Source organism: Labeo rohita, chromosome 12 (genome assembly GCF_022985175.1).
Source record: "Labeo rohita strain BAU-BD-2019 chromosome 12, IGBB_LRoh.1.0, whole genome shotgun sequence".
Taxonomy (NCBI): Eukaryota; Metazoa; Chordata; class Actinopteri; order Cypriniformes; family Cyprinidae; genus Labeo; species Labeo rohita.
In genome coordinates this window covers 26,987,570-26,999,422 of record NC_066880.1, presented here as the reverse complement: position 1 = coordinate 26,999,422, position 11,853 = coordinate 26,987,570, and the positions used below count along the sequence as shown (strand labels likewise).

Genomic DNA, 11,853 nt, shown 5'->3' with positions numbered 1-11,853 from the left:
TTAAGTTATAAATAAAGATTAGTGGAGGATTTTTCAAATACAAACAAAACAAAATATACAAAATTGTGTTTGTCTGCACTATGAGAAAATGCTATTTCAGTATTTCTACTTAAAAAATGTTTCGTTCAGTGTTGTTTTTCATAATTGCAAAATTACAAGCAATTTTAAATTGTTTCAAACTAAATCGTACACTTTTACTGTTTGTGATGATTTCAAATAACAAGTATTATTAATGAATGTTTTCTGTAATCATTTTTAATGATTACTTCCGCGTTGAAAAATAAGGTGGATAGGATATTTTTCAGTTTTTTTGAACATGTGGTTATAAAAAAATATTAAATTAATTGAGATTTATCAAAAGTGACAGTGAAAGACATTTATAATGTTACAAAAGCTTTCTATTTTAGCTAATTGCTGTTATTTTGATCTTTCTATTCAAGAAAGTATCCTGAAAAAAATGTACACAACTGTTTCAGCATTGATAATAATCAGAAATGTTTCTTTTACACAGTGTAAAAATATTTTTGTAAAGTTGTAAAGGTTTTTTTAAATACAAACAACACAAAATATACATTTTGTACAAATGCACATATTAAGAAATGTATATTAGTGAGGTATGTTTTACCGGAAAATCTTCAGTCTTTCTACTTCAACATTTAATGTTTAATTCAACATACATGTTACTTGCTGTTTCTTTGTAATTGTGAAATGTACTAGCAATTTCTGAGTAAAAAACTGCACTAATTTTGTTTTCAGTGATTTTTCAAAGCTGTAAATAAAGATCACTAAAGTAAGTCTTATTAGGAAATACTATTTTAGTCTTCTTAAAAATGTTTCATTCAGTGCAATGTTTCAAAATGTTTCATTCAGTGCAAATTTATCATCATACACCGTTGTTTCCTGTTTCACTGGTTCTCTATGTTGATTTTAAACAACAAATATTATTAATTAATGTTTTCTGTAATAATTTTTAATCACAGAAGACAGATACCACTAATATGTTAAACAACATCAATCATAACAACATATGTTACAACTATTTCTTTTAACCTTACAACACAACATAAGGCACACACAATCTATTAATTTATACTATTTGTGCAACCTATATAACACTTTTACATTAAAACAATAAAACAAAACACATGAGCAGTTTGCCAGCCAAATTCTGATGTCCTGATATAGCATCAAGCTTTAATAATTTACAAATATCCAAAACTAATCACTCATGCATGACGGTGTGCAATGAGCCTAGCTATAAACACAACTTCCTTTAATCTTATTATTATCGCCTTATTACAAATTTGCATTCTGGAATTTTATAAACTTTAACTGCCAGTTAGGGATTTAGTCTCATAATATTGTGCACTAGATACCAAAACTTTTGGGCATTGTATATGCTTTCTGTGTGAGCATCATTTTTGGGCATTATGTGCCGAAAATACTGTACATGCCTACAATAAGCAACACTGCAGTCTGGGTAGGCAGCTCATTAGGTATTGACACAGCCTTGTTGGTGTGGCCTTTATGCTAGTATTAAATGCTTTCTGTTTTGCTAGATTTGTGGTAGAAAGTGCTCATTAATGAATGGGTTTTTAGTGTGTATCCTAGGTAAGGATATTTTTGTGTATAAAAAACACTATTGGGTTAATATTGACCCATAAGCTTCTAATTATTTGGAAAATAAACACAGGCAACACAAGTTTAGCTAATAACTTTTTGGTTATAGTAAAATAAATATTAACTTGTTCAGTGTAAATATGTGAGGATGCCACTCTTACCATAACCGCTGGGAGGCGCAATCTATGCATCTCTATATTGACCACAGGCGGCTTCACTGACATCCAGCGGTGACAGAAGAATACAGCAAACAGCTGCCAGCTCGATGAAAGGCGAATCAATAGGTTAAAAAACGTGAAAAAGAAAGCCCCTTAATCCCCTCCTGGGCATTTAATTTAAGTTTATCTCATTAAGATGCATAGGAAACACATAACCTACCAGAGCTCACGGGTAAAATTTCCATTAGCTTTGAGTAATTAAAAAAATAGATTTGCATTTCCTGAAGGAAATACCAGCGATTGCAAGGCAGGTTCTGTGTGACTGAAATGCCAAATTAGAGCCACTTCAGCAAACGAAAACAACAGCGATATTTTGCAGCGTTGGAGGTAGCTATGAATATGTATATTCAAGGCAGATTTATCATAATTCAGTATGCAAGATAATGTAAAAATTAAGTATGCGAAAAGTACAATGATGTCTGTCTGTTACTAGGCTACATACTGAAAGCTTAATATTCTATGTTAACAGACTTTTTTTTTCTTGCTGCTTTGTACTGCAAATAAGTGTGTCTTACCATAATATGTTAATGTATTATCTTAATTATGAGTACACTGGTTTGTTTTACCGTTTAGCCACTTTGTCTGACGTCAAGCGTCACCTATTCCGTGACTTCCGGCTCCTAACGCTCTATCAGATGACACGAGAAGACAACAAACGGCATTAATTATACACTCACAATGTGATATAATACTACCAAAAATGATAATCCTACCTTTTAACTCCATACAGAAATCCCAGATGACCAGACAATGAAAATATAAAAATAAATAAAAACTAGATAGTAAAGTTCGTCAAGACAAACTTTAGGTTGGCTTGAGAAAGCCGGACCAGAAAGTTTGAAAAAGTTTTAAAAGTTTAAAATGTTAGCATGTTTCTAGCATGATCAGCAAGTTGTTAGCATGTTGCTAGCATGTTTCTAGCATGATTAACATGTTGCTAGCATGTTTCTAGCATGATTAGCAAGTTGCTAGCATGTTTCTAGCATGATTAGCAAGTTGCTAACATATTTCTAGCATGATTAGAAAGTTGTTAGCATGTTTCTAACATGATTAACAAGTTGCTAGCATGTTTCTAACATGATTAGCAGGTTGCTAGCATATTTCTAACATAATTAGCAAGTTGCTAGCATGTTTTTAACATGATTAGCAAGTTGCTGGCATGTTTCTAGCATGATTAACAAGTTGCTAGCATGTTTCTAACATGATTAGCAAGTTGCTGACATGTTTCTAACATGATTAGCAGTTTGCTAGCATATTTCAAACATGATTAGCAAGTTGCTAGCATATTTCTAACATAATTAGCAAGTTGCTAGCATGTTTCTAACATGATTAACAAGTTGCTATCATGTTTTAACGTGATTAACAAGTTGCTAGCATGTTTCTAGCATGATTAACAAGTTGCTAGCATATTTCTAGCATGATTAGCAAGTTGTTAGCAAGTTGCTAGCATGTTTCTAACATGATTAACAAGTTGCTATCATGTTTTAACGTGATTAACAAGTTGCTAGCATGTTTCTAGCATGATTAACAAGTTGCTAGCATATTTCTAGCATGATTAGCAAGTTGTTAGCATGTTGCTAGCATGTTTCTAACATGATTAACAAGTTGCTAGCATGTTTCTAGCATGATTAGCAAGTTGCTAGCATGTTTCTAACATGATTAACAAGTTGCTAGCATGTTTCTAAAATGATTAGCATCTTGTTAACATGTTGGTAGCATGTTATTACCATGTTATTAGCATGATTAGCCTGTTACTAGCATGATTAGCAGGGTACTAGCATGACTCTAGTTTGGCTAGTGATAGATAGATAGATAGATTTGAATGAGACTGAATGGATTAGAAATACAGTACATAGAAGGGAAGCTTAATTGAGCCTCAAGGGATTCTGGGAGTTTTGACAGTTGAAATTTGAAAAGTGTTGGCTCATTTGAATATTCCATCAATGTAAGTCTATGGGATTTTTCCGAGTTTTAAACGTCATTTTTAGGAAAACCATTAGTCTGATCAGTTAGAAAAGATACAGCAACTCGAGTCAGACCAGTCTGAAGATCTTAAAGCTCTAGGAGGAGTAGCATTCAGAAATTTGGCTAAGAAGAATAATAATAAGCTTAAGTAGCAGATCAGTAGGTTGGCTTTCTCAAGCCAACCTAAATATATTGTATGGGACGCTGTGAGCAAGGAGACTGTAGTGTACACCATAAATTTGAAAATGTTTAGCCTAAATGTTTAATATAAATAAAAAGTGCTCATAAACGGCTGCTGAGATAGTATTCTCAAGTGAAATGAGTTGGGGTTTGGGCCCGGAAATAGCGTTCGTTGATGAGTTGGACATAGATGACATTGGAGGCATTATGTCATCACTTAACAAGCCCATAGCGGCTAATGAATCGGAATTCTCAACCCATTCATAGAAAACGGCTTACTCTCGTCTCGAAAAATAAGGTGGGTAGAAGGATATTTTCCAGTTTTTTTGATTCCTCAACCAGCAAAAAGGACATATAGTTTTAAAATAAAGCAATAAGTGAATTTATAACAGCTAAGGGGCGTTGTTATTCCACTTTGCGTCGTGCCTAACAATGCCCCTTAGCTGTTATAAATTCACTGTAAACCACGGCTTCGCGGAGCTTATTGCTTTTATAAAATGGTTATTTCATACACATTGTAAGGTTTCACAGAACAGAGCAAATAAGGTGTAATACTGTTAATAAAAACATTATTCTTCCGCCAAACAATGTAGTTCCTCAGAAACAGTTGTGGTTGCAACAAAGTGGTTGCCGAGCAACACACAGACATAAACAAAGGTGTATGTTCGTAGAGTAATTTACAACAGCTTTGAACCATAACGCGGCTCAACCAATCAGAATCAAGGACCGGAACTATGTTTTATAATTACAATTTTAAATGTGATAAGTTCAATTGGATTATCAAAAGTGACAGTAAATACATTTGTAATGTTACAAAAGCTTGCTATTTCAGCTAAATGCTGTTCTTTTGATCTTTTTATTCAAGAAAGAATCCTGAAAAAAAGTGTACACAACTGTTTTCAACACTGATAATACTACATCATAATATTAGGCTGATTTCTGAAGGGTCATGTGATCCTGAAGACTGGAGTAATGATACTGAAAATTCATCTTTGCATCATAGGAATAATTTAAAAAGGTGTTTAAATAGCAATTATTTTAAATTGTAAAAATATTTTACAGTATTAGTTACTATGCTGTATTTTGGATAAATTATTCCAGCCTTGGTGAGCAGATATATAAACGTATTATGCTTATATAAGGATGGGAGGAAGCTGATTCTTGCAGATGAGGAACAACACAAAGCTGTGGCTTCTTAAACCTTGTTGGTTATTTTTATTGACCTATCAAACGGATTACGTAGACCATCCTGAATCCATTTCGATTCCCTCTCTCCCACACACACGCAGATACACACACACACACACTTGCACAATAGCATAATGCATTCCAACATCACGTCCATACACACAGATGTTAACTTTCAAAGCAGATATACAATGAACAATGTGATCTGACATGCAGAACACTCATATGACTCTCTGTGCATTGTGAACACACACTGTGCAGAAACTTCCAGATGCACGATCATGATCCATCCACTCTCAGTGAATGAGATGTCAACATGTATTTACTGATATAGTTCAAATTCGATTGAGGGGCTGGAAACACACTGCACGCATACATACATACATAACCACAGAAATTGACAAGTAAATGAAACCTGGCCAGATTTAACATCAAGCAAAAAATCAATATTGCATTGGCAATGTCATCCAGATGTTAGACCTAAAAATACATATACTGATGTTGACCAACTGATAGCCAGCTAAGACAAAACAAGTTGTGATATGTCCAAATAGTTGTTCATATCAATATTTGTGCCATTACCTGATGCAAAAATACATACGCTATTTGTTTTTGCAGCATAAATGGACAGTGCTTTTCTTAGATCTGGACAGTTTTTAATGATCACGGTTTGCTTTCCCAAACCTATGTGTATTTTATAAATATGATATGATGGTACATCTGTCACATGATATAATGAGGCTTTTAGTCCCAACTGATTTCCATACAAAAAATAAATGAAGAAGATAGTGAGCTGACACACAGACAACTCAAAATTCACAGAGACACACAAAACTGGATCACATTTACAGGATTCATGACAACTGTTGAGCAGAAAAGCCATTTATACAGAGAGAGTGTCCCTCTTTCGGATATATTACGCTGGATCAGTTGCATAACCGCTGCACGGAAGCCCAATGACAAAGCAGTGCTGTACAAAGAGATCAATTTCATATTTCATACTGTATCATAATCATAATCAGAGACAAATTGATGTGAAAGTACATAGTCGTGATGGTGCGAGCAAGGTCCGTGGCCTAGACAATGGCTTATTTTATTTCAAATATCATTCAAATTTTCAGTTTCCTCTTTAGGTCGCAAGGTACAGCATATTTTCCTCATCAGATAATGTCCAGAGGAAGTCGTTCTTTCGCTGTCATTATGGTAATACTGTGTGTAGGCGTACAAGCAAGAGAAAGTTCTTTTCTACGATACTGTTTCTTCTCAAATGTGAAGTGTGTGATTTTTGAGGGATATTTAAAATACTTTCTTAGCATTACTCTTAAAAAATAAAGGGGGTTTTTGCTGCAATGCCATAGAAGAACTATTTTTGGCTCTCTAAAGAACAATTCTTAAAAGAACAATTTTTCTTAGTGTGAAAAATATTTGAATCATCTACAGTTGAAGTCAAAAGTTTACATACACCTTGCAGAATCTATTAAAGGTTAATTATTTTACCAAAACGAGGGATCAAACAAAATGCATGTTATTTTTTATTTAGTACTGACCTGAATAAGATATTTCACATAAAAGACATTTCCATATAGAGTTTATAAAAATGACCCTCTTCAAGAGTTTACACACACTTGGTTCTTAATACCGTTGTTACCTGAATGATCCACAGCTGTGTGTCTTTTTTGTTTAGTGATAGTTAGTTGTGCTGAACAGTTGAACTGTCCACTGTACTTCAGAAAAATCCTTCAGGTCCCACAAAATCTGTGGTTTTTCAGCGTTTTTGTGTATTTGAACCCTTTCCAACAATGGTTGTATGATTATAAGATCCATCTTTTCACACTGAGGACAACTGAGGGACTCAAATTCAACTATTACAGAAGGTTTAAACATTCATTGATGCTCCAGAAGCAAACACAATGCATTAAGAGCCAGGGGGTGAAAACTTTTGAACTTTTTTTAAAATTTGAAGGTTTCACTTATTTTGTCTTCTAGAAAACATGTAAGTATCTTCTGTAGCTTCTGAGGGGCAGTATTAAATGAAAAAAATAAGATATTTAGGCAAAATAAGAAAAATGCACACATCTTCATTCTGTTCAAAAGTTTACACCCCTGGCTCTTAATGCATTGTTTTACCTTCTGGAGCATCAGTGAGTGTTTGAACCTTCTGTAATAGTTGCATATGAGTCCCTCAGTTGTCCTCAGTGTGAAAATATGGATCTTAAAATCATACAGTCATTGTTGGAAAGGGTTCAAATACACAAAAATGCTGAAAAACCACAGAATTTGTGGGACATGAAGGATTTTTTTCTGAAGAACAGCAGACAGTTTAACTCTTCAGAACAAACAAGGGACTCATAAACAACTATCACTAAACAAAAAACAGCTATGGACCATTTAGTTAACAACACAGTATTAAAAATCAAGTGTATGTAAACTTTTGAACGGCGTCATTTTTAGAAATTCAACTAATAAAGTCTTTTATGTGAAATATCAAATAACATGCATTTTGTATGAACCCTCTTATTCTGGTAAAATAATCAACATTTTGCAGATTCTGCAAGGTGTATGTAAATGTTTGACTTAAACTGTAAAAAATGGAATGGAATGTTAAAAGTTCTAGAGAGTTTTAGAGAACCTAGACTGTATGTAGGGAAAATTTGAATTAAAAAGCAACTTTGGCTCAATCAATGGTGTGAGTTTAGGGGTGTGGCTATCTGTTTGATTGGCAGATGAGGGGAAGGGTTCAGAAAAATCAAATTATCTTTGCATTTCCATTCAGTGATGCTAATAACACAAAATGTGCACATCTTTAAAAAGTTTTTTTTTTCTTTTTTAAAACCAATATTTATAGTTTTAAATCCAAAATATGATTAAGACAGGAGTCGAAAGCACATATCTCTGCTTGTTTAAAAGAAAAGTGACTTTTGCCATAGATAATGTTGCAATTCCCCCAAAATATGTATTTTTAATACCTCAGACATTTCATTCTTTCTTAAACATAGATATGTACACCTAATGGCAAATTTTCAGTCCTTAGGAGGAGCAATATACAAATAAATTATTTTCAATAAACCAAAATTCACAAATAAAATAGTCAACGACATTCACTTGGTTGGCTTCAACCAAAAGTCTTGCAGCAACAGAGAATCGGGATGAACATCCTTTCACGTTAAGATTCCCGTTCCTTTATATTGTTGGAGACAACAGTCATGGGAATCCTCCGTTAGTCAGACGCTCTCGTACGTTTGAGCTGCCAAAAGGGTAAATCGAGGCCAGATTTAGATGTGTAAACGCTCGCAGAAATGTTTTACAATCACAATCAGTCATTAGGGGCTGGAGCTTGACGTTATTTAGCATGCAGCATTTCTATGGAGGGTGAAAATGAAGTTGTCTATAGATAATGACTCAGGGCTGGTGAGCAACGCTAGTTATTTACGGTCATAAAATCATCATGAGTCTGTCCGCTCAAGGAGGTAATCATGTTTTAAAAGATTCAGCATGTGCAGCTTTGTTAGACTGAATCTTTTGTAGCTTATTGATATTTATTGCATATGACTGAGCAGACTCTTGGTGCTGATAGCTTCTGGATCTCTACGTATTTTCTTGGAGGATAAAAATTCAGACTAAATTGGACTAACGTCTCTGTTGCTATAATTACTCGATTGCTGAAACGGATACTGGGCCTGTAAGGAACAGATGGTGTGCTACCCCCAACTGAAACCTTTCGTTTCACGAATGTCATTATAAACTCAAGTTTTGCACATTACATCCACATCACATGAGAGAAAATACAGCGTAAATCAAAGCATTGTCCAGGATGATAAATTAAATACGTTTCAGAAGAAAGTTCCCAGAAGTTTATGTTGTGTTATTGTTCAACGGAGACGGTTCTTGCTTTGTTGCATCCCGTGTTCTTGCACAATGTGTATCAGTATTTGGTTTCATTAGACTCCTTTAAAAACACATTTTACCTTCATGCTGTTCTGAGGTGAGAAGGGGAGAAGGAACGAGTAGTTTAGTCTCATATCATGGCTCTTATCTTGATGGACTTCTAATTATTCACACTATTTCTTGTTCAGGGCTGTGATTGTGTTCCACTGGAGGAAAGTAGGCGGGTTCTTTCTCTTCCCGACCCCCTGCGCTGGAGTAAAACCCCGCCCTCTCCTCGCTCCACCCACTCGCAGCGGTCGGCTCCGCCCTCTGAGCGCCGGGAGTTCTGTCTGGTTGGTGTTCTTGGAGGGCGACCGTTCTTCTCATCTAGCGTGGAGCAAAAAAAGGCTGTGGAAGAGTGGAAGCATGCTGGAAAAATGCATAACATGGGTCCGTTCTTACCTGAAAGAGTTTGCACCATGGGCTGATCATGAGCACTGAGCAACTGGGCTTGAATTGTTTCAACAACTCGTCTAAATCTGCGACTTGGACCTAAAAAATCAAATTCACACACACATATAGTAATATAACTTCCGTGGCGTGTATATATATATATATATATATATATATATATATATATATACTCTGCCTTTCAAAAACGCTGGGATCAGTAAGATTTTTAATGGAGTCTCATGTTTATCATGGCTGTATTTACTCAAAAATACAGAAAAAAAACTGTAATATTGTGAAATATTATTGCAATTTCTAACATTGTTTTCTTATTTTAATACACTTAAAAATATAATTTATTTCTGCGACTCAAGAGTTTGATCCTTCAGAAATCATTCTGATTTATTATCAATGTTGAAACTGTTGTGCTGCTTAATATTTATGAAACCTGTGATACTTTTTTCTTTGATGAATAAAAAGTTAAAAAGAACAGCATTTATTAAAAAAAAATCTTTTCTAACAAAAAAAGTCTTTACTATCACTTTTTATACATTTAATACATTCTTGCTGAATAAAAGTATTAATTTCTTAAAAAATATATATATATACTGACCCCAAACTTTTGAATAGTAGTGTATATTGTAACAATAGATATAGATATATAGGTATATTGAATAAACACTGTTCTTTTAAACTTTTTATTTATCAAAGAATCCTGAAAAAGTATCACAGGAGCACAACTGTTTCCAACATTGATTATAAATCAGCATATTAGAATGATTTTTGAAGGATCATGTGACTTTGAAGACTGGATTAATGATGCTGAAAATTCAGCTTTGCTTCACAGGAATAAATTATATTTGAAAGTATATTAAAATAGGAAACTGTTATTTTAAATTGCAATAAGAATTCACAAAATTATGTTTTTTTTCTGTATTTTTAATAAACTAAATGCAGCCTTGATAAGCATAAGAAACATCTTTAAAAAGCATTAAAATATTACTGATTCTAAACTTTTGAACACCTCTGTATATTATATTTCAAATACTGCCCATTAAGAAAAAAATCAATGCATTAAAGTAGACCATGTTTACAACATGTTAAAATTAACAAATGTTTTTTAGTCTAACAAATGTTCTATGCACTTCCTATAACATTTATATAATAATTTATATACTCCATTAAAATCCAAGTTTCATGAACATTTTAAAACATTTACTAGAAAATATGTAAAATTCTGCTCACTTAAAAAAAACAATGCATTAAAATAGAAAATGCAAGTTTAAAAAAAGTAACAAGTGAAAATGTTCATTTACATTTAATTTTAATGAAATAGATTTTCACGGTAAAGATCGATTGAACACCATTTTATCAGTGGCTATAAAATTTATATAATTTATATAATCATACTTTTTTATTAAAAACCAAACTCTCATGAACATTTTTTAAAATTTTAGGAAAATATTTAAAGCACTGGGAAAAAAAAGCATTAAAATAGACTAATTTTAAAAGTAACAATTGTTGTTTATGCTATTTTAAATGTTCTTTTCCATTTAATGTATATGATTAAGGCTAATACAACACCACTGTAATTTACACTTTTTATAATATTTATATAATAGCTTTTATATTATATAGCATTTTAAGATATTTTTACAATATTGACATTGCTTCAGAATTCTGATGTTATGCATAATAATAATGCATTAAAAATGAAATGCATTTAAATAGACCATGTAAGTAATGAGCATATATTGTGAAGCTCCAATTTTTGTAATTCTCCAGGGACACAAAAGAGATCCTCATGCCTCCTGATGAAAGTTTATTCACTGTGAAATGTAAAATTGAGTGATTTAAACAGTAGTTCACTTCGTTTTGCTTCTGTGGTAAAAAATTAAAAGCTCTGATACACTTTTACGTAAGTGGGAAAACATAACCAAAATAATAACCAATATAATTTACAACAGATAGTAATTCTTCTCACCTGATATGAGGCTAAATGTTACACTGTAGATTCCATAATCTTTCTGTCCATCCCTGTCTCTCTCCCGCTCCCGTTCTCTTTCCCCCTCAGAGAAGGAGATGTCTACCTGGAATTTGACGGGTTTCTGGAAGACAGACGGACCTCCAGAAGACTTGTACTCTGCTCGGAAACTCGTCTGAGAGATTACGCTGTGACTGAGGGAGGGAATCTGAAGACAAATGAGAGAAACAACTGTTCCTTACTGCTGTACACATTATTACTGTTCTCATTTGATTATAATAAAAAATGCTTTTTGAATATTAAAAAATTAGTTTTCTGAAGGATCATGTGACGCTGAAGACTGCAGTAATGATGCTGAAAATTCAGCTTTCATCACAGAAATAA

General features: G+C 33.3%; 1 protein-coding gene and 1 long non-coding RNA gene across 3 annotated transcripts in view; one reads left to right on the top strand and one right to left on the bottom strand.

The window, feature by feature from the left end:
- The first annotated feature begins 2,039 nt into the window (after positions 1–2,039).
- Positions 2,040–11,683, top strand: LOC127173847 (uncharacterized). Its single transcript, XR_007828811.1, has 3 exons — positions 2,040–2,165; positions 9,245–9,485; positions 11,560–11,683. It is a non-coding gene; the product is annotated as an uncharacterized LOC127173847 (long non-coding RNA).
- The window catches only part of brsk1a (BR serine/threonine kinase 1a), a 28,003-nt gene continuing 23,196 nt past the window's right edge, over positions 7,047–11,853 (bottom strand). Inside the window, exons 17-19 of one of the 2 annotated variants that reach the window (XM_051123860.1) lie at positions 11,470–11,677; positions 9,498–9,587; positions 7,047–9,422 (exon numbers count right to left, since the gene is read on the bottom strand). In XM_051123860.1, the coding sequence (XP_050979817.1) occupies positions 9,241–9,422; positions 9,498–9,587; positions 11,470–11,677 (480 nt within the window). In that variant the 3' untranslated portion in view covers positions 7,047–9,240. Of the gene's footprint in view, positions 9,588–11,469; positions 11,678–11,853 lie in introns of both variants that reach the window. The other variant, XM_051123861.1, reaches the window with a different exon arrangement.